We start from the raw sequence: 27081 nt of genomic DNA, 5'->3' as shown, positions 1-27081 counted from the left end.
TGAAGACTTGTATATTCAGGTCTTTTCCTCAGTTACATAACCACAGAACTGGTAACAATAATTACCAGAAGAAGAGAAAGAAAGAAAAAGTGAGCATCTACATATATTTTTAAAGATTTGTACTATGAAGCAAACTGAATGGAAGGAGAACTGAAGCAGTTCTGTGGCTGCCTGGAGCCATCTCCAAACAGAGAGCTCCGCCTCACACCAGGAGCCTACATGGAAACCAACCCTATCATTTACGTTCTTCTTTTCCCTCTAACCCCACGTTTTATTAGTTTACTGTGCAGCTATTTTAAACTCAGCATTAGACCGTAAGCACCTTGAGGATTAGTCATTTTTCAATTTCCTGCAGCACCCAACCCAGTGACATAAACTGACAAGGTCAGCAACACACCGGATCCTGAACTAAGTGAATTAAAACAAATCACAGCTGATCCACCTGCAAGGAGCTTGTGACGATTCTCTCCTAAAAAACACTCTTTTAATATTTAAGCTTCGTGTCTTTAGGTTGACCTACTCGCAACAATGTCGGTGGTAGTTTATTCCTTCCCCTCAAACTAATCAAGCCAAATATACTCTATCCCTACATTTCCTGAATGTAAATTATGCCTCAATGTAAAATCTTAATTAATCTCAATCAAAAAATCTTAAAGTAGGTAGATAAAACCTCAATTACTTAGGTTTTGGAAATGGGATAAGTAGAAAAAAAGTATTAACCCTTTAAGAGGCAGTAAACAGTATGGTACAATATGGAATAAAGTCAATATTTTTATCATAACTTTGTATAGCATGTCATCTATAAAAGTTAACTAAATCACTATGCTGTACACCTTAAGCTGATATACTATTGTAAGTCAGCCACACTTCAATTTTTAAAAGTTCTGTTTTTCTTGTCTTCCAGTGAGTGAGATAATACAAGAAAGTTGTTCAAAAAAGACCTCGTCGACTTGACCCACCCTTGTCATGACTCGGTCTGCCCCAGAGACTCCAGCCTCCTGGCCTTTCTGACCGAGTCAGGACCACATGGTCAGCGGCAATAGGAGCCCGGAGATGCAGCTCTCGCAGTCCTGGAAAATGAAGGCAGCGTGTCTTCTGGAACGTTTCTCACTGCAGCCCTTTCGGGCTTTTGGCTTTCTCTCCCAGAACAGAGGTGGGACGCCTGCCCTTCCCAGTTCACTCAGCCCCTTACTCCAGAGCATTCCTGGGCTAGAGCCGCGTTGAACACCGCCTGCCCTCCTCCCAAGACCTGCAGAGACTGTCCACGTCCCCCAGAAACAGCCCTGACTTTTCAGAACAAAGCTGGTCCTGGACAGGCCTGTGCATTCAGACCAGGGCGCTTCTGCCCAAACGCCTTCAGTTCTCATTGCAGGCTTGGCTTCCTCTGCCCCCCTGGGTAGCAGGGTCCTCCTTCAGAGGCTCGATTCGGATCCTAAGGTTTTCACAGTGTGTGACCAGAAATACTCCAGCTCATACAGTCACCCCTGTTCCAACACGCATGGTCCATCTGGGACTGCACAGCCTAGACAGCGCGGGGGACCTGCGGAGGGCCACGCGGCAACAGTCCACGCAGCAGAGCCGAGCCCCAGGGGCCAGCAGAACGGCCTGCGGAGCAACCGGGTCAAAGCTGCCCCTCCAAGCTCCTCATATGAACACATCTGAACATGAACACAGCGTCCCCCGGACCACGGTACGCGCACCCTCAGACACACGCTGTCAGACGCGCCCGGAACCTGGAAGACTCAGGGACTGCTTACTGCCGCCGCAGAGAGTGCAACGCGTACACAAGTGTCCCTTCAGAATTAACTCCTCAGAAACGAACAAGAGTGATCACTATCTACAGGGGAGTTCCAGGTCTGTTTACCTTCTCTGTGAGCCACGACCTTACAAGACCCAGATGCACAGTTTTATCTCACTCAAAGACTCCTAAAACCCAAATGCAGCTACCTATCTTTTTTCCTACCAATTCAGCGTAGATTCCCCAAGAGAACAAGTAGACGCCCATTACAGAACTGCACCCAGATTTTGCCTAGCTAGCCTCAGGAAAGAAAACACAAGGTTACAGCACGACATAGAATTCTCCACAGGGGACGAAACCACATCCCATATTCAAAACAATAAGAAACAAGACTAGAGCTACTGCTAGGCTGGGCACTGTCTTTTCATATGAATGCAAAAGCAAGAACAATTCTTTAAATGATCTTGAAATACTGTTCTCCTTGTCAGGGCAATGACATAGCACCAGCCGTTACAAAGGAGCAATCCCGTTTCCTCACAAATTCATTATTCTCAATAACTGTTCCAGTAGGAATTCATTGTAACTTACATTAAGTACAGAGAATAATTTTTTTAGTGAGGAAAACAGAAGGAAAAGAATGAAGGAAATATTCTCTGTTTCAATCTGGGTGATGGTTATGGGGTATATATATACGTAAAAGTTCACAAAGCAGTATGCTTAAGAGTTGTACACATTCATTATCAGAAGTTACATCTGGATAAAAAGATTTCCTCTAAAAAAAGAGGAGGAATAAAAACATGCAAATCCAAGATCAAGGGTAGTATGTAAAATTCCTTAAATTTTCTATCTTTCATTAAACAAATATTTACTGAACAACTTAAAAAGGCTCCTACACTGTTGGTGGGAACATGAACTGGGGCAGCCACTATGGAGCAGGATGGAGGTTCCTTAAAAAACTAAAGATAGAGTGACCATGCAGTCCAGCTTCTGGACATATATCTGCAGAAAACTCTAGCTCAAAAAGATACATGCATCTCAGTGCTCACAGCAGCACTATTTAACAAGTCAAGACATGGAAGGGCTTCCCTGGGGGCTCAGTGGGAAAGAACCCACATGCCAATGCAGGAGACATGGGTTCGATCCCTGGTCTGGGAAGATTCTCTGGAGAAGGAAATGGGAACCCACTCCAGTAATCTTTCTGGGAAATCCCAGGGACAGAGGAGCCTGGAGAGCTATAGTCCATGGGTCACAAAGAGTCGGCACCACTCAGTGACTGAATGACAAGCGATGGGAACAACCCAAGCATCTGTGGTCTGTGAGTGGGGCTGGGCACACACGCAAGAACCAAACACAGCGTGTGTGCGGTGCGTGTGATGGCAGGGTGAGCCCTGGGGGCTTGGGGACCGTCCTCTAATTCAGTTCAGGAGAGCCAGAGTTCTTCAATTGCTATTTCACCCACAAAGTCAAAACAAAAAAAACGCACATTCTGAAATACTTCTTAAAGCAAAAAGATCCATCACGATGTCTTTCTCTTAGGGAAGCACAAAACTAATTTCAACTCTTATCTTTATCACGAGGCACAGTAAAAGTCAGATCCTTCTTCTTGTCACTAAAGTTATGGTCACTCACTAAAATAAACATCGCAGAGACCAACATAATTCAGGCCACCAGGCTATGGAGCATTTCGGTTTAATGCATAAGGGCTCTGAAGCAAACAAGATGTTCCAAAGTAACTTAACATGCACAGCTACTTACAGCTTTCTTGAAAGAAAGTTCTGCCCGTGGTAATACCTCACAGAAGAGAGTTTTCACTTAATGTTTAAACCAAGTTCCTCCTCAGATCAAAACAACGTCTTTTAACATTTAGTGAACAAGCAATTTAGAAAAACTCAGTCCAACAAGAAAATAGTTCAAATGTGGTAAAGATGAGAACAATTAAAAAAAAAAAGACAAGTCAAAACTCTAGGAAAATCTCTCTGTTGCCCAAAGTCATAAAAACGTGGAGACAAGAAGGGAGACTCCTGAGATGATTCCTTTAAGGGGGAGTGACTTGCAGGGTTTTGACCAGGTAGCAAACTTCTCATCCTGCTATCACACACACCCCCACGGCACAGGCTTGCTTATGCACAGCTCACCGTACCTAAGGAATCAAAATTAAGGAAGACTTTCTAAGATATTCCTGCCTGTATCCCCACAGAATGGGGAGGCTGGCAACACCATTTTCTTTACAAATGCAGACAGACAGATAGTCACAAGGAGTAGGTAGCCATCCCCTTCTCCAGGGGATCTTCCCAACCCAGGGATCAAAACAGGGTCTCCTGCCTTGCAGATGGATTCTCTTCCATCTGAGCCACCAGGGAAGCCTCAGACAGTCACAAATTCCAGCTGAAATGGTCTGAGATCACCCAAGACAAGACTGGGCTTCCCGCTGGCTCAGATGGTAAAGAATCCGCCTGCAATGCAGGAGACCCAGGTTCGAGCCCTGGGTTAGAAGATCCCCTGGAGAAGGCAATGGCAACCCACTCCAGTATTCTTGCCTAGAAAATTCCATGGAGAGAGGAGCCTGGTTGGCTGCAGTCCATAGGGTTGCAAAGAGCTGGACACGACTGCGTGACTAGCACAGCTGAGACAAGCGTGCTAACGAAGGGGCACTTCACAAGTCAGCAGCCACGCAGGGCACGCCCGCGGCCTCACCTGCCGGCCGCCATCAGGAAGCTGGGCGGCAGCTCCAGCAGCTGGTTGTGTTGTACGTCCAAGACCTCCACGGAGGTTCTCTCGCGCCCGTCGGGGAGCCTGGTCAGCTGGTTGTGTCCCGCCAGCAGTTTCCGGAGGCTACTGTCACCAAACAAGCTGTGTGGACAGGGCAAAGAGAGAAGGCAACTTACTGAGGGCGCGTTCGGGACGAAGGCTTAGACACGGACGGGAGCAGGAGAAGGCTGAAACCCAAATTCACCAGAGCAACAGCAGATTCATCTTAACAGAAGCTCAAAGTCTGAGCTGTTCATATTTCAATGCTTTCCATACTTAAAAAAAAAAAAAAAGAGGGTGGGAAAAACTATGAAGCAAACTATTTAACAAAGCAGCTCTCCTCAGTGAAAAGGAAAAATGAGCTGCTCGGAAGACGCTGAAGGCAGCGGCCTCGTCTTGTCAGCCGCACGAGGAGACTGGGATTCTGCCAGCTCCCGGGCAAGGTCTGCACCCAGGGCCGTCCCAAGCACAGGGAGCTTTTACCCACAAGAGACTCTGAAGAAACACAGCTGAGCAACTTTTACCTACAGGATCAACATTCAATGAGGGTTCTTTTGTCCAAATAAACTTTTACCAATGCCCACTGAGAAAATGTTACATTTTCCTCAGCTGCATTTCACGGTAATTATTTGTTCCTTCCCTCACTTCCCTAAACCTGATTATTTTTATTTTCTCATTGATTTCATACTGGACCAAACTAGACTCCCTTCCAAAGAGAAGAGAAGGGCTCACTGCAGCGTTTTCTTCTGAGCCTTAAACGAGCTGTTGGGAAGCGTGACTGTTTCTTCCACTGGTTATCAAAACTGCAATAAATGATGAATTTGTGTTCATCAAAGCAAAATCTGCTTTATGATCACTTAAGACAGCAACAGTTGTAGAGAATGAAGCGCGTCCTGCATTAAGCACAGAAGCCTGGGGACTGTGGAGAAGCAAGGTTGTGATTCACGTCCGGGTCACTTTGAAACAAGAGCTCACTCACACCGACATCAAAGAATGAGGCTTCCTCACCCGCCTCCTGTTTTCCACCATCTTGACCTCACTCACTTAAAAGTTCTTAAAGTCACTCTAATTTACAGCATAACTTTATTCACTTTAAGAATCAAAACGAGAATCTTTGCTCGCAAAGATGCTACCAACCTGTCTCAACACGGTGACACCGTGGGCCACCATTCAGGATATGCCTGCCTCTGCGGGTTTAGAGGCTGGAGGACAAGACAAGGCGTCCAGGACGGTCTCCAGCCAGTTCCTGCAGGACTGGCCTCTGGGACACTCACTCTAACCTCATGACTCTGGATTTGGCCCACAGAGGAACAGGACTATCTGTCTGTCTCTCTCTCACACACAGACACGCATGAGCACACACATCTTACCCGTAAGCAGAAGGACAGCTGTCTGTCTGTCTCTGTCACACACAGACACACACATGCACACACATCTCACCCGTAAGCAGAAAGACAGCTGTCTGTCTGTCTCTCTCACACACACAGACACGCACATGCACACACATCTCACCCGTAAGCAGAAGGACAGCTGTCTGTCTGTCTCTCTCTCACACACAGACACACACATGCACACACATCTCACCCGTAAGCAGAAGGACAGCTGAGAAAAGGGAACACAGCCTTGATCTTCGTTTTCCACATAAGAAGGCAGATGTCATGACTACAGAACGAGTGTGCATGCTCGTGACAGAACTTGTTCAGTCCTTTTGGATCTGAGGAATAAACAGCTTCTTTTCAATACCTCTCTGGTTCTAAATGTTAATTTCTGTTTTGTCAAACCCCTTCACAGACCTCACGTAGACAAACAAACCTTGAATGTTCAATCAGTTTCTAATGAATCGCTGTCTAGGCCTGGATAGTAGATCAATGACAGGGCTGATACAAAGTTTGCAAGTAAACGACACTATCAGACGAACAAACAATATGCACTGTTATTGTCCCATGTGTTAAACACACACGAAAACAAATGCTGTTTACATTTTATGACAAGAGAGCATCTGGATTTGCTTTGAATAAGCATTTGTTTAGATCCCCCAAATTCTGTACCAGTACAGAGCAAATCAAAGATTAATTAACTTGGGCAAACTGGATAAGAAATCAGTTATCCTGTATTTATGGAATGGTTGTTTTATTTATGTTTGCTGCAGCCTGCAGTGACAACAGGGGCCTTAAACTCCAATAGGCTGCATGTGTTAAATCGGGGCGGTCAGAGTAGGGAAGAGAAAAGCAGATGGAAAGATAACGAGACAAGATTTTTTTTTAACAAATTACTTTTCCTCGTTAGTAGTCACCTTTTGTTATTTTTACTATCTTCTAAAAGGGTCTCTCTCTCTCCACCTACACACACACACACACACACACTGCTGTCCAAAGCCCTTTGGATAATGGTGATGGGATAATATATGGCTGAGAAACAAAGTAAAAGTAACTGAGCTTTCCAGGAATTAAAAACGGAAATTTAGTTTTTAAATTAAATTCTTCTCAGTCTTCTTCTACGAGAAGATAGACATGTTAGGACAATAGACAAAAAGTAAAGATTCTGAAAGAATTAAGATTACAGAGGTGAACCAGCCATATCGTTTGCTGAGTCTCTGGACATCTCTTTCGGCTCATTTGAAAAGCTCCCCAAGCCTCAGCCTCCACACGGCTTTGCCGAGTCTGGCTAGCGGCCAAAGCTGGAGTCCACCTGTCTCTGCATGACGACATACCATGACTTAACGACGCCACGAGAGGGGAAAGACGCTAAACAAGCTTTGGAAGCAAACTCTTCCAGGGCTCACAACAGCCAAGTAAACGCTGAACCAGCAGTTCTCCCCACTGCTCATTTATTTGAGATTCTCTAACTTAATCTGCACTTAGTACTCACCGTGCAGGAAGGTCACATATTTGATTACGGCCAATATCCAAAACTTCTAGCTTTCGGCTTTCACAGACCCACTCAGGCACGTTTTCTAAACAGTTCCTAAATGTAAGAACATACAATTTCTTCTTTGATTGGAATCTGGCTTAAAACATGGTTCAAAAGTCAAAATAATTACAACAAATAAAATTTCAGAGGAAATACTCAATTAGTGAATATAAAGCAAAAAGACTTGTGTAGTCAACTTAACCTGAAGCAGGATGTGATAGGGAATAAGAAATAGAGAAAACGTAGGAACGAACACAGTAGCATCGTTTGTATTACCTCTAAAGTCTAAAAGGTGGTCTGGTTCCCAGAGTTACTATCCCCAAACGTCTATACACCCACATAAGTTTAGGGAGAAGATGTCTTCCATTGGAAAACCAATAAACACATATTTACACACTTCCAGTTAAGATAAAGAGTCAAATGGCATAAAATAGCTTTGTTTTCCAATCTGCATTTTTACCGTTAATATGAAAAATTTCCCCAGGGTCTCAGAAGGTACCCTGAGATCACTGCCATAGACAACAGGAAAGAAATGGTGGCAATGAAAACATACACTGACCCTAAGACGCTGAATCAATGATTTGAAATTTTTTACTTATGGACTGTGAAGTGAAAGTTGTTCAGTCGTGTCTGGCTCTTTGTGACCCCATGGACTGTACAGTCCATGGAATTTTCCAGGCCAGAATACTGGAGTGGGTAGCCTTTCCCTTCTCCAGGGGATCTTCCCAACCCAGGGATCGAACCCAGGTCTCCCACATAGCAGGTGGATTCTTTACCAGATGAGCCACCAGGGAAGCCCACTTATGCATTAGACAGTAATTATAGTTACTGGAAACAAGTGAACTAAACTAATGGTAACTTTAATTGTTAAATGAATTGACCACTTTTTTTTTTAATAAATCTATTACTGTATTTGAATGTCTCCTTAGTCATGGATGGTTAGCTTTTTATCTTCTTTTTAAAATAGGTAAAATGACTAGGCACAAAAAACTCTAAAACAGTATGTATGTTATGGTTACAATTCTTTAAAAATAGATGAACAAGTCTGTGAAAAGTATGAGGCCTGGAACAAGGATTATAGCAGAATAAAATTTTTTGCTATTATGTCGACTTCTCAATTAAAATATAGAGAAGAAGGCATTATTTTCCGTTTAGTGTTTGTGTAGGTACACATTGCTCTGGCTTTGAAGGTCTACCGACTGACACTTGATTAATTTATTGTATAGTAGTTGAGGAGGGCATGACAACCCACTCCAGTATTCTTGCCTGGAGAATTTCACGGACAGAGGAGCCTGGCGGACTAGAGTCCATGGGGTCGCAAAGAGTTGGACACGACTGAGTGACCAAGCACACAGTCTCTCTTTCTCTCTCACACACACGTCAACCCCTAAACATCTCATTAAGGTAGGCAAGTGAAAGTGCCCCTCACCACAAGCAAACACTAAATAACTCCTCTAAGTGATAAGAGAGTCTGGAACTTTGACCCTGAGGAACGCTAAGAGCCTAGTAAGCACCATACTGAGCAAGAGCTCAGTTCTTTGGAAAACGTGAGGGCGGAACACCCAGAGCTACACGAGGGGTCGGACACAGAGGGCTTCGTAAGGGAAAAAGTCCTACAGCTTGGGAGGTGGATTAGGCACAGCATGTTACAGTACAGGTTCTGGACATGAGAATTTTTCTTAAAAAAAAAAAAAGATGAACAGCATTTAAGGACAGAATTCAGAGACTAGCACAACACAAGTTTCTAATTCAGTCTCACGTGGGGGCTTCAACGGGAACCAATTAGCAATTACATCCTTTAAGTAAAAGAAAAATAGATTCACTCTATGGCCAGTTCTCTAGAATAAATCTATCCAAGATATTTACATGCACCCATGTATGTAAACCCCACTCCTGTACTCTTATTTCAATGCTGAAGAAAACAATATTCAAGGCTGATAAAATAAAAAGAACTTGGGTAGTGTCTGACTTAAAGTTCATTAAAAAGAAAATTGACATGAATTTAGTAGGAAGTGTATGAAGCACCACTCATAAAGGATTTTATAAATTCAAAGCTGTAATTGTAATCATTGTCACATCAGCTAAATTCTGACACATTTTTACATAATATGATTGAGGATATTATTAAAGCATCTAGGTTTGTATACTTTTATGACTAAAGGCAAATTCTGCACCTGACAAATTACACAGCAGCTATAGCAGATTTTATGCCCTGAAATGAGTTGCCTGTCACACTGAGAAGCCACATACTCCTATGTACTGTGGTCGTTCAGAAAAGTTTGGATTTACGTTAAAAGTGACCTTCATTTAGTGTGTGATTATGAAAGTCTAATTTGCTCCAGTACATGCTTCGGGCCTTCAGGGAAAAAGTCTACTGCAGTATTTGTGGAAACCAAAGTAAACATGATACACGGCAGTAGTGAATTTGTGCAGAAGGTGAGGAGCTGAGCGTGTACACGTGAGCTGAGGGGAGTCAGCGGGCTGCACGGAAACCCCACCAGGTAGCGCCAGTTGCCACTACTTAAGGGCTCCAGGCAGGAGACGTGGGGCTGTCACGGGGGCACAGCGCTAAAGAGCCCGCCTGGCAGAGCAGGAGACATGGGTTCAGTCCCTGGGGCGGGAAGACCCCTGGAGAAGGAAATAGCCACCCACTCCAGTGCTCTTGCCTGGGGAATCCCATGGGCAGAGAGAGGAGCCTGGGGGCCTACAGTCCACGGGGTTGCGGAGTTGGCCATGACTTAGCCGCTGAACAGCAGGAGCAGCAGTAAGGAGGCGTGTACACAGAGCAGGGACAATAAAAGAGCACAAAACGTATTTTCAACGAACGTGACGTCATTTCAGGGAAAGACACGAAAATACCGCTAATGTAACTGCAGAAGTACTGGACCTTCCAGCCACACAACCCTCCTCTGACTCATCTTTCCAGTGCAAACCTGGCGTTCACACCGAGGTCCACATGATGCCGTGACTCCTCTGCCGTAACCTACACAGACTGACGGTCCCATGTGTTTTCAGAGGGTAAGTATTCAGCACTGCTGCTGCTGCTGCTAAGTCACTTCAGTCGTGTCTGACTCTGTGCGACCCCATAGACGGAAGCCCACCAGGCTCCCCCGTCCCTGGGATTCTCCAGGCAAGAACACTGGAGTGGGTTGCCATTTCCTTCTCCAATGTGTGAAAGTGAAAAGTGAAAGTGAAGTCGCTCAGTCGTGTCTGACCCCTAGCGACCCCACGGACTGCAGCCTACCAGGCTCCTGCATCCACAGGATTTTCTAGGCAAGAGTACTGGAGTTCAGTTCAGTCCGACTCTCTGCGACCCCATGAATCACAGCACGCCAGGCCTCCCTGTCCATCACCAACTCCCGGAGTACTGGATATTAATTTGCATTGTTCATCTTTAAGATATAGAAAAAAGCCTTTTTTCAGAATTAATTTTTATCGGAGCATAGTTGTTTTAAGATATAGAAGCAGGGCTTCCCTGGTGGCTCAGTCAGCAAAGAAGCTGCCTGCAAAGCTGGAGACCCGATATCTGGGTCGGGAAGATCGCCGGGAGAAGGGAATGGCCACCCACTCCAGTATTCTTGCCTGGAGAATCCCCATGGACAGAGGAGCCTGGTGGGTTACAGTGCATGGGGTCGCAAGGAGTTGGACACGACTGAGCGACTCACACAGCTGTGGTTGTTCGACAGTGTTGTTGGCTTTACAAGTTGTTTCCATCATGCAGCCATTTGTATACACATATCCCCTCTTTTTCGGATTTCCTTCCCATGAAGGTCACCACAGAGAGCTGAGTAGAGTTCCCCGTGCTGTACAGGAGGTTCTCATTAGTTACCTATTTTATATAAAAAGTTCTTATGCTCAGGTTTAGACAGAATTATCGAGATAATTTTCACACAGACCCTGGAGTGCTCCAGGAACTGGCTTCTTACCTTGAGACATCCATGTAGGACAGATAATTCGGAACTGGGCAAACGTCAAGCTGGACAAGTTCTAGGAAGCAGAAAAAAACAAAACCAAACACATCACCATTCGAGTGACACAGAGACTCCTTTTATGTGTAGAATCGCTCCTGTGCTTCCTTCCCCATTGTGTGTTTAGCTTGGAAAGCACAATGTGTCCATTTGTTTCTAAACCACAGGGAAGTACAGAGACCTTCTTGAGGTCTCAGTCAGAGACTGAAATGCACCCCTCGCTCTGCTTTCCACCTCTTTCCACCCACTCGCTGTGGCACTCCTCTTGTCACGCAGCCTGCATTTTATCTGGAAGATTAACTGTATGAATATCGCTGCTTTTTAAACACTCAGGGTTCCTTACATATAATCAAATGCATCCTGGCTTCCGCCTTTTTCACTCTGCTATTCGCTGGAATAGCACTCCTGAGGGTCAGAAAGGACTTCCTCTACTGAAACCTGGAAGCCTTCCTCAGAACTGTGTGCAAAGTGACACCAAGGGCTCTGCTTCTCAGATGCAGTCGTCTCGAGATGCCCTTCTGCTTCCTCTGAACTCTGACCAGGTGCCTCAGAGGCACAGCTTCTCTCAGCTGCCTCGCCTAGCCCCGGCTAACCGTGATGGTTTTGGAAGCCTACTTTTGGTACCAGGTCTCTGCTCTTCTCTAGTTACCTTACTGCCACGGTTTCAGGAACCACCTCTGAGCAGATGCCCTACATCAACGTCTGTCGTCCCGACTGCAAATTCCTACTAACTCACACGAAAGCCCTGCAATAACCTGCATGAGTGGAAAGGCGGATCACCCCACTCTCCTCCCTTACGGGCACTCTGGACCCTGCGTGCACACTAACAGTCTCACAGCTTCATTTCCATCACTTGCCTCTTCCACTAAAACTTTCCCCTGGATCTCTACAGCTTACGGTACCAGCTTCAAAGTTCCACCATCTGATTCCAAGTCATGTGTCCCATAAGTACATCTTACCACTTCCCAGCAGGAACCTATGAGAGCAGAATTCCCTTCTGCTCATCTACCAAATGAACCACATTCAGATTCCTTCCTCTTCAACACCTATTTCATGTCTCCCGACTAGCCAAATCCTATAACCTTTTGGTGAACTGCAGTTATCTGAGGTTTGGTTTATTTCCCATTGAAATGACAGTGAACTGCACTTATCTGAGGTTTGGTTTATTTCTCCATTGAAATGACAGTAAATCCATTAAAACCAACAAAAGAAAAAGGAAAGAAAGAACCCCTCTCTCTAAGTACTCCTGTGCTACATGACGCAGAAAACAAGCGCTTGATAAACACCTGTTCAGCGTGCAGTAGAAAATACTCGTTTCCATGCAGCTGTCTGATGGGAAGGGGTAGGAACCTTCATTCACTGCACCAAACATGTGCCCACATGACCTTTTCTGTTTTAGAACTGCCATCATCTCCAAAGTCTAAGGAGGCAACCTTATTAAATGAGTAAGGTTCTTGCTTTGTGATGGCCCTGTGGTATATAATGTAGGTTTCTTTTGCGGTGAGGTCCTGTTGGTGGAGCAGCAAAGCTGAGACCTTGTATGGAATCCATGACAGACCTACCTTCCACTTTCACTCTCTAGATTCACGATCTTCACAAAGTGGCCCAATAGACGGTTCACTTCCCACCGTTCCCCCCACCCGCCACGTCTGCTCTTCAAGCCAAAGAGCCAATCACCAGTGGGAATAACTTATTTAAACGTCACAGAATGAGAAAAACAAGTCAGGAAATATAAGTCCTTCCTCTTTGATTGCTTTAAATACCAAACAGCTTCTTCTGTCGTGACTTTTATCTCAGCAAAACCGACACCCATTTTACTAAACGAGGAGAGTCAAGCCAGGAGGAAGGTGACAGCGCTGAAAGGATCCTGGAGCCAGTGAGACGCCAACGTGGTCTGTTACGTACCGTTAGAAGAGGCGTACAGTGCTTTGAGGAAGTAGCCACAGACGTTTAATGTCACCAGCTGATTCCTTTCACAGTGCAAAACCTCAAGGTTGTTGAAAACCACAGCATCCAGATCCGCAAGCTTGTTGTCTCGCAGATCGAGCTGAGTGACGTGAGGGAGAGAGTCCACCTCGTCCGCTATTACCTTCCTAATTTGGTTCAGTCTTGAGAGGAGAAGGACGTAAACAGAGACTGTAATCAAAGGCAATGCTGTAAACACAAGCCACCCCCTAACCAGCGACCAGCACGGAGGACTCCAGTCTCACTGGCGCAGCACGCCACGGCTTCCTCAGGCTCAGGACCTGGTCTTCCTTCACAAGCTGGGCTCCCTGGCTATTTCTAGCTACAATTCCATGAGGTCTTAACTTGGAAACTATATTGTGAAATGCAACTTAGACCAATAATAGACTGGAAGAGAAGCATGCATATTGATTTTTATCTTGATTCATTTCAAGGGGGGGAAATCATTTAAACATTTATTTCCAAGAATCTGGTTAAAAGAATACAAGAAACAAAACCCAGGAAGCCCTGCTAAGCACACACAGATACACTGAATATGTAAGGAAGGAGAGAGGATAAGTGAGCAGGTAGATGAGCAGCCATAAAGGATAAAACTAACAGGTGAGCTTGGGGAAAAAAAAAAAAGAATGGGAACCACCTTTGCACCAGAAACAGGCGTGTAAGCCTATCTGAATTTTCATAGTTGGTTCCAGACCAAGGATTAATTACCAAAACTATCTCCATCTTTAAAATACTGCTTGAAAAAGCAAAGCGCAGGAAATACTGATATTTGGCATGTAGGATTCACTGCGAACTCACAGAACAAAGGATCACGATGGGGTCCAACGAGTTCAGGGCGTAGGGAAAACCTGGCAGAGCCTCAGTCATAAACACTGGTGAGCTCACGGACTAATGCTGCCATGGACGAGGTGCCAGGAAGATAAGCAAGTAGTAAGGGGACTAGGAATCAATACAAAAACACATGTAGCTTCAAAGCAGAGAAAAACAGATGAACGCTCCAGTGCTAGTTTTCCAGGCTACGCCCAGCTCCCGTACAAACAAACAACAGACCCTCCTGCTTCCCAGAACGAAGCCAACAGAGGGCCAAGACCAGCACTTGGCTGCGAGAGCATTAACATGAGAGAAGGGACGCAGAAGAGTCAAGTGCTCTCTGCAGTGGTCTCCAGCCCTTGGAAAACATAAAACGAGAGTAGCTAAATTTTAAAAATTAAAAAATTAATCTAAACAAATAAAATGAGAGAACTGAACTAAATTTCTAACAGCAGAATCATAAAGCCATTGGAACACAAGGATGACGGACAAGACAGCCAAGAGCTAGGATCTGTCAAACTGCAAGAACAGCATGTGGCTCCTTCAAATGTCCCCGAGGTTTGAAACTTTTTTTTTGCTCCTTTTCTTTTCTGTTCCAGGTTGTAAGAGAAAAAACTGGCTTCAACTCAGTGATTTGCCTATCTCCAAATGCTCACTAGATTACTAGAATATGTACACAGAATCACTTTAGTTCAATCGCTCAGTCGTGTCTGACTCTTTGAGATCCCATGGACTGCAGCACACCAGGCCTCCCTGTCCATCACCAACGCCCAGAGCCTACTCAAACTCATGTCCATCGAGTTGGTGATGGCATTCAACCATCTCATCCTCTGTCGTCCCCTTCTCCACCTGCCTTCAATCTTTCCCAGCATCAGGGTCTTTTCCAATAAGTCAGTTCTGTGCATCAAAACCCAAATCTCCTTTTGGATACAAGAGACGACAGGAACTGAAACCTGTCCCGTGTTCTCCCCCATCTGCGCTTTCTTTCAATCACCTTCATGTGGCGCCATCATCTCAGCCTGCCCCCAACCCGCACTGTAGTTACAGGAACACAATTACAGGGCTGATTCAGTCAGACAAAAGAAAATTTATAATGACAGGGAGGTTATTGCCACTATTCACTTTAAACTGTCAAGTCTTATCAGGATGCAAATATCAAAATGTTTCAGGCTCACATAATAATACAACTACTTCAGATGAGCTTTTAAAGAGGCAAAATGTTGTGAAAATTCCTTTCCAATAATCTCCTCAGTTAACAGAGGCATTTTATTTATTTCATCAATACTCATGGACCATTTATTGTGTGTAGGTCCTCAGTGTGAAAACGTTCTAGTTCCATTCTGCTGCTTAACACTTTACATATACGACCTTGAGCCATCACCTAAGCCGCCAGGAAGTCTCGTTCCCACCTGGAAACTGGGGCGGCATTCTTCCTTGTCCTACACAGCCACTGAGCAATGAGGGGGGCGCATGTGCCCATGCTCTGTACATGGGAGGAGGTCACGGAGACGGGACAAGGATGACCCCAGGCTTCGCGTCAGTGAGAGATGAACGAAATGAGGGGCGTGCCAACAGATTCAGTAACTCCAACCACATATGCTTTAAAACACGAAGCCAGAGGACCCAAGTCTGTGATTAGTGTCATGGTGGTGGTTTAGTGAGTAAGTCACGTCCAACTCTTTTGTGACCCCATGGACTGCAGCCCACCAGGCTCTTCTGTTCATGGGATTTCCCAGGCAGGAATACTGCAGTGGGTTGTCATTTCCTTCTCCAGGGGATCGTCCCCACCCAGGGATCAAACCCAGGTCTCCTGCATTGGCAGGCAGATTCTTTACTGATGGAGCTACCAGGGAAGCCCAATCAATGTCATAAATGATGTATAAAACATACAGAATGGTCAAAAAAAGATGCTATGGGAGAGGAAGGATCTCATCTGAACCCCAAGAGCAGGCAGAATTCACTGGACACAAATGGGAGAAGAAAGGAGTCCATGAAGAAGAGCTGCCCGGCCTTTGGCCTTCCAGGCTGAGCTTCACGCATGTGTGCGGGGGCCCCTCCGGAGCACACACTGTGTGACAGGAATGAGAGCAGGGACACGAAGGCAGGTGAGTCCACTAACATTTATCAAGCACTGGGCCTGCCGCGTGCTAAAACTGAGGGTTCAAGGACACACGCTTCCCTGGTGGCTCAGATGGTAAAGAACCTGCCTGCAATGCAGGAGGCCAGGTTCAATCCCTGGGTCTGGAAGATGCCCTGGAGAAGGGCATGGCAACCTTCTCCAGTATTCCTGCCTGGAGAATTCCATGGACAGAGGAGACTGGTGGGTGGCAAAGACTTGGACACAGCTGAGTGACGAACCCATTCTCACTGCAGAGACTAAGGACATGTAAATGAGAGCAGTGCTTCTCAGATTATCCAGGAGGAAGGGCCTGTTTCCCAGGCCTCTAACCCCTCACAGATGAACAACTCACACTAGGACACAGCTCACGGCACAAGTGGCTCACCACTTTGAGTTCGCCAACACCTAACCTAATCTGTTCCCTTTACAATGAGATGTGTCTGTTTATACAGGTCTACGAGAATACTGTGGCAATGGCGAATGCTTCTAAAATATTAAGTCTCAATTACTATACCTATCTCTTTGTTAAAAAAAAAAGTTGCAAATAGTTGGTTTGCTAGCACATGCTGGAGGACCTCACTCTGGACAGAACCATACTTATAACCTCATCCTCAAGGGATTCACAGGCTAGGGGCTTGAAACTAGAAACGAGAGCTTCAGTTCAGTCATCAGTCGTGTCTGACTCTGCGACCCCATGAACCGCAGCACGCCAGGCCTCCCTGTCCATCACCAACTCCCGGAGTCCACCAGACTCATGTGCATCGAGTCGGTGACGCCATCCATCTTGAATTGGGGAACTCAGGTTCTGAGTGAGGCTGTGCTTGAGAGGCAGCACAACGGCAGCACACAGTGCAGAGAGGAGGCAACAGCGGCAGTGAGAAGAAAACGTAAAGGGCAGAGAGTGAGACCGGTGCCCAAGATGAGCTGACAGCATCTGGGTGGCACGCTGGAAAGCAGAGCCACAAATCTTGTGTCTGGATGACCAGTGAAGTTGGAGAGCTCAGCAGTGGCCACAGGACTGGAAAAGGTCAGTTTTCATTCCAATCCCAAAGAAAGGCAATCCCAAAGAATGCTCAAACTGAAAGTGAAAGCCCCGCAAATAGATTCATTAGTACCATTCATTCATTAGCACAATTGCACTCATCTCAGACACTAGCAAAATAATGCTCAAAATTCTCCAACAGCATGTGAATAGAGAACTACCAGACGTTCAAACTGGATTTAGAAAAGGCAGAGGAACCAAAGATCAAATTGCCAACATCTGCTGGATTATAGAAAAAGCAAGAGAATTCCAGAAAAACATCTACTTCTGCTTCATTGACTATGCTAAAGACTTTGACTCTGTGGATCAAAACAAACTGGAAAATCCTGCAAGAGATGGGAATGCCAGACCACCTGACCTGCCTCTCGAGAAATATGTATGCAGGTCAGGAAGCAACAGTTAGAACTGGACATGGAACAACAGACTAGTTCCAAACTGGGAAAGGAGTACCTCAAGGTTGTACATTGTCACCCTGCTTATTTAACTTACATGCAGAGTACATCATGTGAAATGCCAGGCTGGATGAAGCGAAAGCTGGAATCAAGATTGCTGGGAGAAATATCAGTAACTTCAGATATGTAGCCAACACCACCCTTATGGCAGAAAGTGAAGAAGAACTAAAGAGCCTCTTGATGAAACTGAAAGTTCAGTTGCTCAGTTCTGTTCGACTCTTTGCAACCCTGTGGACTGCAGCACACCAGGCCTCCCTGTCCATCACCAACTCCCAGAGTTTACCCAAACTAATGTCCATTGAGTCGGTGATGCCATCCAACCATCTCATCCTCTGTCGCCCCCTTTTCCTCCTGCCTTCAATCTTTCCCAGCATCAGGGTCTTTTCAAATGAGTCAGCTCTTCGCATGAGGTGGCCAAAGTACTGGAGTTTCCGCTTCAACATCAGTCCTTCCAGTGAACACTCAGGACTGATCTCCTTTAGAATGGACTGGTTGGATCTCCTTGCAGTCCAAGGGACTCTCAAGAATCTTCTCCAACACCACAGTTCAAAACTATCAATTTTTCGGCGCTCAGCTTTCTTTATAGTCCAACTCTCACAACCATACATGACCACTGGAAAAACCACAGCCTTGTCTAGACGGACCTTTGTTGACAAAGCAGTGAAAGTGAAAGAGGAGAGTGAAGAAGCTGGCTTAAAACTCAACATTCAAAAAATGAAAATGACGGCATCCAGTCCCACTATTTCAAGGCAAATAGATGGGGAAACAATGCAAACTGTGAGAGACTTTACCTTCTTGGGCTCTAAAATCACTGCAGATGGTGACTGCAGCCATGAAATTAAAAGATGTTTGCCCCTTGGAAGAAAAACTATGACAAACCTAGACAGCATATTAAAAAGAAGATATTACTTTGCCGACAAAGGTCTGTCTAGTCAAAGCTATGGTTTTTCCAGTAGTCATATATGGATGTGAGAGCTGAACTATAAAGAAAGCTGAGCGCCAAAGAATTGATAATTTTGAACTGTGGTGTTAGAGAATTCTCTTGAGAGTCTCTTAGACTACAAGATCAGACCAGTCAATCCTAAAGGAAATCAGTCCTGAATATTCATTGGAAGGACTGATGCCAAAGGTGAAACTCCAATACTTTGGCCACCTGATACGAAGAGCTGACTCATTAGAAAAGACCCTGATGCTGGGAAAGATTGAAAGCAGAAGGAGAAGGGGACGACAGAGGATGAGATGGTTGGATGGCATCACCGACTCAATGCACATGAGTTTGAGTAAGCTCCATAAGTTGGTGATGGACAGGGAGGCCTGGCACACTGCAGTCCATGGGGCTGCAAAGAGTCAGACACGACCAAGTGAATGAACTGTACCAATGAAGTGGTGCCGCTATTAGCAAAAATAGGGACCTGTGGGAAAGAACTTGCTGAATAAGGAAAGAAAGTAGTCATTTATAGTGATGTGGATGAACCTAGAGTGTGTCATACAGAGTGAAGTCAGAAAAACAAATACCGTATATTAATTCACACACATGGAATCTAGACAAATGGTAATGGTACCAGTGAATCTATTTGCAGGGCAGGAACAGAGACACAGATGCATAAACAGACTTGTGGACACAGAGACGGGAAGGAGGAGGTGGGACACATTAAGCGCAGCAGTGACACATGCACTGCCACGCGTGAAATGCGTACCGAGTAACTGCTGTACGCAGCTGGGAGCTCGGCTCAGGGCTCTGTGACGACCTAGGGGGTGGGATGGGGCAGGGGGCGCTGGGAAGGAGGCTTAAGAGGGAGGGAACACACGTATACAGACAGCTGATTCACAGCAGAAACTAACACAACACTGAAAGCAATTATACTCCAATTTAAAGATACATTAAAAAAAAAAGAAACTCTGTTTCACATGCAATTTGGTTAAGTGTGTCAAAAGAAGAAAGCAAGGTGAAATTATCCTGCTGGCAGCTGAAGTGGAATTGATCCTAAGACGATAAACAAGGGTTGGAGCAAGATGAAGAGTATCTACCAGGGAGACAAGAGGCAACGATGGGGCCCCGTGAGCACAGGCGACCAAGCCTCAAGGCAGAGAACAGAGAAAGGAGTAATCAAGGAGAGAAACATAACGTCCAGAGTTTGGAGAAGAGGCGAGAACATTAACCACACCATAGGAAAAAACAGTATCCGTCTCAAATATGTCAACGTGAGAAAAAGAGTAAGATGAAAAGAAAAATGATTAAATTTGGCGTACTGTTTCCACCTGAAGGATCAGAAACGCAATCAACAGCATTAGCCCTCGGCTCACAGAGACTAAGGAAGACATCTCTTAAATCACCCCACCAGCTTCAGCATAAAATATTAAGGCGGGATCACAAGCAAATCCGACCAGACTTCCACCTTCTCAGCTCAGCAGTCTGGAGGGAAGCAGTTACTCACGATCATTCAACGTTTACAGTGTATTAAATTCTATTCTGGTTTCTAAATATCCTGTAACTGATCTCATCTAAAAAGACACAATTTGAACTAGAAATCTAAAGAATTTACAAAACTCTTAATAAGAACAGCTGCTTCCAAACAGATTGACCTTCTTTGGAAGCTAATTCATATCAAGGAAAATGATGTCTTCTTATCTAAGACGAGGTAACTTATAAATCCTCTTTCATGCTTGTTACCAGAGAGCAATATGACCACTGTTACATCTCTGGGTGGCTTTTAATTTAAAAAGAGCTCAAATTCTTCAATATGAAGGTTTTCTAAACCCAACTGTGCGTTTGCTGTGGGTGCTCAGTCACTGCACTTGTGTCTGACTCTTTGTGACCCCATGGACTATAGCCCAAGAGGCTCCCCTGTCCATGCAATTTCCTAGGGAAGGATACTGGAGTGGGTTGCAGTTTCTTCCTCCTGGATCTTTTCAACCCAGCGATGGAACCCACATCTCCCGCCTCTCCTGCTGAAGGCAGATTCTTTTGCCACTGAGCCACCACTCAGAGGCAAATACGGTGAACAAAGTTAGAAAGAAAGTTAACGAGACAATGTGTTCAGCTCCCTATCCTGTCACCCTCCAAACAGTTCTCAAAGTCAGATGAATTGTTACCATCTGGTCTCCCTGAACTAAGAACTGCATGTCTGCAAATTGCTAACACGTCCCCGGGAGCGACAGCCTTTACTCTTCTAGTCTGAGGAAAGGTAAAGCACACCACTTCCCTGTGGGACTGGAATGAGGGTTCCCTGGGCCAAACTGGAAGAATGGAGAAGAAGTGGAGCAAAAGGCGATGCTGCTACTTTGTACTGATGAACTTTGACAGGCTTGAGGGAGAGTCTGGTGCTATCGCCCGGGAGGAAAGTGGGCAGAAAAACAAGGAAAGAAAATCCAAAAAGGGGAAAAGACGCCAAGAATGACAGCAGAGAAGGGTTCATGAGCAGAAGAGTTCTCCCCAGGTAATGAGAACAACATGGAGCATCTGCTGAGAGGGAGGCATTTGCTCTTTCTCCCCAAACTCCATGAATCTCCTTGTTATTAGCTGTAATTGGAGAAGGCAATGGCAGCCCGCTCCAGTGTTCCTGCTGGAGAATCCCAGGGACGGGGGAGCCTGGCGGGCTGCCGTCTATGGGGTCGCAGAGAGTCGGACACATGACGCAGCAGCAGAGATGACAATACAGCCGCACAGAAATATTAAATATCTCACCTAAGATTTAATGTGGTCAGTACTCCCTGGCTAATGGGGAAGTTTGTTGCTGTTCAGTCACTAAGTCGTGTCCGACTCTCTGCGACCCCATGGAATGCAGCGTGCCAGGCTTCCCTGTCCATCCCCATCTCCCAGAGTTTGCTCAAATTCCTGTCCATTGAGTCGGTGATGCCATCTGACCATCTCATCCTCTGTCACCCCTTTCTCCTCCTGCCCTGAATCTTTCCCTACATCAGGGTCTTTTCCAATGAATCAGCTCTTCACATCAGGTGGCCAAAGTTATTGGAGCTTTAGCTCCAATAGGGAAGTTACTTTCATTGAAAAATATCAAATTGGGCAAGTTAATATCAAGCCCTAAACCCAATATGTTGCTTTGCAGGAACTCAAAGCCCATCCATATATAAAATATATACAAAAATACATCTATGATGTAAGCGAGGATGTGTGGGTGTTTTCAGTTGGAGTTTAGTGTGATCAGAATTCAAAATGCAGGTTCCCTGCTCTTTCAAAGGGGTGAGAATGGAGGCTCCAGCCAAACTCAGGCCTAACAAAAGATGATGAAGGTTACATTTTTATAAAGAACAGTAAACTAAGGGAAGAGCCATCTGGATGGAGAGAGAGGAAATTAAATAAATAACAAATTTAATGAATATATTATATTAAGGAAGCCAAGGAAGGGGAAAAAAAAGAAAGAAAGGCGAGGAGCTCAAGGATGTCAAGTGCCTCAAGCCACAGAAAGGGAGGGACAAGGGACAGCAAAATCCATCTGGCTCTCAGGATTATGATTTTCATTCTCCATAAACAGCTTTCTCGGACTTGATGTCCCCACTAATTAAAACTGGGCTCAAACCTGCAAAACCAACTAAGACTTTTGAGATAGATGGTCACTCACTGATGAGGGAAAAAAAAAAATTTAACAAGTTTCAGGGTTCCCTCTGGGGGAAAACAGAAAAGTGGGTCCTAACTGCAACTAACCAGCTTGCTTGTCTAGACAGAAGAATGCCACCAGAAGGGCTACAACCAACGTCTCAGACGCAAGCCAATGCTCAAATGGGATAGATTTCTTTAAAGTGGTTACCTTAGATCCACATGCTTAACGTGAGGCATTTTTCTTAAAGCCTGCAGCCAAAGCGTCTCCATGCAGTTTCCAGACATACAAAGCTTATCCACAGCCGCCAGCTTCTCCAGCACCTCTGGAAAGTCAGTGAATTCATTGAAAGAAAGACCAAGATAACTCAGCTGATGCATGTTCTCCAACTCAGCAGGAAGGGTCTGGAGAAAGTTTCCATCCAACAAAAATGTCTGTAAGCTATTAAAGAAAATGTAAGTTACAAAGAGAATGTACACATTTTACACCTTTATTATTAACATTCAAGCTCCGTAAATATAGATCCTCTCACCAGAAAAAGGAAATATATTGCACTGTCCTTTGCAAAATGCTAAGGGCAGGGCCTAAGGCGATAATACACCAGACAGAAAAGATCAGAGATGAGCATCTTAATCTTTTATTGAAAACGAAAATTATGACCAATTCTCTCAACCTGGATAGGCATAAATGGGAACACCACGAGCTGACTGTAACGTGAATCAGCCTAAGTACTCATCGTTCATTGTTATTAAAAAAAATTAACTTCTAAGTCTGACTTTTAAACATATGAGAAGATTCTGTTCTTCTCTCCTAAAAGAAATACAAATACTGAGATATCACTTTTCACCTGCACATCCATCCTTCTCTCTGTATAAATGGAAAGAAAAATGTATCTCATAATATTTTCCTAATATTGGCAATTAAGATTTTTAGATAGTAGGATTTAGAGAGCTTCTGAAACATTTATTGTTGTATTTGCTATACTATTTCATAGTATTTATATTCCTGGTAAAGAACCTGCCTGCAATGCAGGAGACTCAGGTTTGATCCCTGGGTTGGGAAGGTCCCCTGGAGGAAGAAATGGCAACCCACTCCAGTATTCTTGCCTGGAGAATTCCATGGACAGAGGAGCCTGGCGGGCTACAGCCCATGGGGTTGCAAAGAGTCGGACACGACTGAGTGACTAACACTTTCACTTTCATAGGGAGCATGTGTAAGATTTTAAGAAGCAAATATGTTTAAAAAAAAACTAACTTCTAAGTCTTAGAATTCAACATAACTCAGGAAATGAGAAAGTAACCCCTCATCCCATATTTAGACACATTCATCTGTAGGGATCACTGGTTCTAAACGAGGATATTTTAATTTTTTACAAGATTCTCAAAGAACCTACGAAATGAACTCGACACAAGAGCATGATCTCTTGATCTGGGGCAGAGGCATCTAGGACCAGCACAGCAGGCTGACTAGCCTCCTGTACGACGGCCCGGCGCACCGTCCTGGGCGGGGCCTCGGGGGCCCTGCAGGGAGGCTGGAGGACCTACTTGTGCATTGCTCCCACGGCGGCTGGGACAGCTCGGAGGGCGTTGCACGACACGTTGAGCTCAGCCAGGGTCGGAATACTGCAGACCGCTAGTGGGAAGTCGCCTAAATGGTTATTGGAAAGGTTAAGACTCTTCAACTTGGTGAACCTATCACAAAAACAAAACAGAAAGAAAAGACCAACGTCACAGATGCATAACAGCACATGACTTGAGCACAGCCTTAGAGATCATCTGTTGCTGCTGCTGTTGGTGCTGCTAAGTCACTTGAGTCGTGTCCAACTCTGTGCAACCCCACAGACGGCAGCCCACCAGGCTCCCCCGTCCCTGCCCGACTCAAATTCAGCGGAGAAGAAAGAAGAGCCCTCAAAGGGCGAGCGAACAGCGGAGCTGGCGGGCGCACCTTCAGATGCTAAGGCTGGTGCTGCACCTAAAAGATAACGGTTCATCACTCCAAGACAAGGTTGGATATCTGAGGGGGTGAGCTTGCTGGAGTGAGACTTTCAGCTTCACCTTGGCTGGCTTAATGAACACCTGTGTGCGGAACAGGGAGGAAGGAAAAGCTCCTTAAGATTTCTCCGTAATCCCAGACAAGTCAAAAACCCAAACCTGAAAGAGGAAAAAACTTCCCAGTCTATCAGAACCACACTGCCTCTGCGGTGCCCAGTTCTGCAGTTCCCGCTGAAGAACCAGCCGCCACTCCTCATCCCGGCCCCACACGCAGCCCTGCAGGAGCTGGGCTGCTCACCCACGCTCATATACTGTCCTCACTGTCTCTTCCTGCCACCGTTGTTGAGTCGCTCAGTCGTGTCTGACTCTTTGGGACCCGGTGGACTGCAGCCCACCAGGCTCCTCTGTCCATGGGATTCCCCAGGCAAGAACACTGGGGTGGGCTGCCGTTTGCTTCTCCAGGGGATCTTGCCCATCCAAGGATCAGAACCACGTCTCCCGCGTTGCAGGCAGATGCACCACCTCTGAGCCACCTGGCAAGTCCGCAGCTCTCAGACCGTCTCGCCTTCCCTCCTGTTCTCCTCCCATCTCCTTGTGCCCGCCGCACAGTCAGGCATCACGGATCTGGTCCTCGTCAGGCTCTTCCCTCTTTGCCCTGCTCCGTGGACAAAGATCTCTAACCTGTCACAGCCCCCTCCTCTCCCCTGACCTGCCGACAGCACCTCCAGTCCAAAACTGAACTTACCATCTTTATCCCAGACCAGCACTTCCTCCTGTTCTATTTTTGTTAATGGCTCTTTCATTTTCTCGGTTGTCCAAGCAATTAAAGCAATTCAAGAAGTCATCTCTAAATTCTCACGTTTGGCTCTTTGCCAACCTCTACACATTTTCTATTGAGAAGTGACTCCGATCAGTTATTGCATTATGTCAATTATTTTAAAAACTGGCCATGCCTAAAGTCTAGGCAAGGTGTACAATGCCTAAAACAGACACAGTATCTTAAACTCAATTCAATCCAGTCAACATTTTAAAGAAATTGTCATGTGATTTCTTTACTAAATTCTAAATAAAAAATGTAAAGCTTTGCTCTAAATAGCTATATACGTTTTATTCTAGATAGAAACCTGACAATGTACATATCTGACAGATTGATAGTGGTTTTCTTGGATGATGGAGTAACTTTAAAGTGAAAAACAAAGCTTAAGAATTACTGCTAAACTTAATAACTAAAAAAACTTTGTATTTTACCATTTGACTCATTAGTCCTTCTTGAAAGAGAATGTTCATCCTCTATGCTGACTATCCATGATCTATCTGACACAAACTGGAATTACAGGGTCTATTATTTCCAGCCCAGGAGTTCTCAAAGCAAAGTTGGGGGCAATGGAAGAGGTCCTTAAAACCCTCTCAGGAGGTTCTCAAGGTCAAAATTATGTTCAAAACAACACTAAGGTGTCATTTGCCTCTTGCCACTCTCCTTTCCTCCCAAATGTCTGGGGGAGGTTTCCAGGTAGTACACACCTTTCTGACAGCGCACCTGTTTAGCAGCAGAAACAGACTTGAGAATCCAACCATCTTCAACAAGCCAGGCTTTAAAAGATTCGCAACAACATAAAACAATGACATTCTTCTATTTTCTTGTTTTAGAAGGCAATTATTTTTCATAAAAAATACATATGTTAACAAGAAAGGCATCTGTTTTCTAAATTAATTACTATATATTAAAATATTTTTCAGCTTAAATTTCTAATATAGTAAATATCAACAGCTTGGTTTTTCCCGTGGTCATGTATGGTTGTGAGAGTTGGACTGTGAAGAAGGCTGATCGCCGAAGAATCGATGCTTTTGAACTGTGGTGTTGGAGAAGACTCTTGAGAGTCCCTTATACTGCAAGGAGATCCAACCAGTCCATTCTAAAGGAGATCAATCCTAGATGTTCATTGGAGGGACTGATGCTAAAGCTGAAACTGCAGTACTTTGGCCACCTCATGCGAAGAGTTGACTCACTGGAAAAGACTCTGATGCTGGGAAAGGTTGGGGGCGGGAGGAGAAGGGGACGACGGAGAATGAGATGGCTGGATGGCATCACCGACTCTGTGGACATGAGTTTGAGTGTACTCCGGGAGTTGGTGATGGACAGGGAGGCCTGGCGTGCTGTGATTCATGGGGTCGTGGAGAGTCGGACACGACTGAGCGACTGAACTGAACTGAATCCACAGAAATAAAAGCTGCTTAGGGTCCTCAATTTTTAAGACAGTAAGAGAGTCCTGAGATAAAGTTGCCAGATAAAATACAGGGCTCCAGTTAATTTGTATTTCAGACAAACAACAAATATTTTTTAGTATGTCTCGAATGTTGCCTGAGACTTACTTATGCTAAAAAGTATACATATTGTTTTTCTGAAATTCAAATTTAACTAGATGCTTTTCTCCCCTTCTAATTCTGGCAACTTTGTCCTGAAATAGATAAAACTGCTGTTCCAGTCCAAACAAAAACAGTACCCTACCGTCTAGATTTGTTCCCTCCTTTGGTAGAACTGGCCACAGTTTTAAAATATGCATGCAACTAAACTGTTTTTTAAGAAGTTCCTCTATGAAGGAAAAAAATCCTGAACATTATCCAACACAATATAGCACAAAGTCTTCAGAAAGTGGAGAATGGAAGGGTTACAATTCCAGTAATCACTCACGATGGAAAAGGGAATCACTGGGTTTTGGAAAAGTATTTGTCAGTAATGGGGAAAGGCATACTCATCTGTACAAACAGGTTTACCAGGGCCACACCG

General features: G+C 45.0%; 1 protein-coding gene across 2 annotated transcripts in view; it reads right to left on the bottom strand.

Moving 5' to 3' along the window:
- Nucleotides 1–27081, bottom strand: part of PHLPP1 (PH domain and leucine rich repeat protein phosphatase 1) — a 223934-nt gene that overhangs the window by 35317 nt on the left and 161536 nt on the right. Inside the window, exons 5-10 of one of the 2 annotated variants that reach the window (XM_055417492.2) lie at nt 23850–23996; nt 22516–22746; nt 13270–13472; nt 11323–11383; nt 7355–7450; nt 4433–4588 (exon numbers count right to left, since the gene is read on the bottom strand). In XM_055417492.2, coding sequence (XP_055273467.1) covers nt 4433–4588; nt 7355–7450; nt 11323–11383; nt 13270–13472; nt 22516–22746; nt 23850–23996 — 894 coding nt within the window. The remainder of the gene's footprint in view (nt 1–4432; nt 4589–7354; nt 7451–11322; nt 11384–13269; nt 13473–22515; nt 22747–23849; nt 23997–27081) is intronic. The other variant, XM_088833391.1, reaches the window with a different exon arrangement.

This window comes from Moschus berezovskii, chromosome 28, assembly GCF_049115385.1.
Source record: "Moschus berezovskii isolate FMDL1 chromosome 28, NW_MosBer_1.0, whole genome shotgun sequence".
Lineage (NCBI taxonomy): Eukaryota > Metazoa > Chordata > Mammalia > Artiodactyla > Moschidae > Moschus > Moschus berezovskii.
The sequence above is the reverse complement of the archived record's forward strand: the minus strand, read 5'-3'. Positions and strand labels throughout refer to the sequence as shown.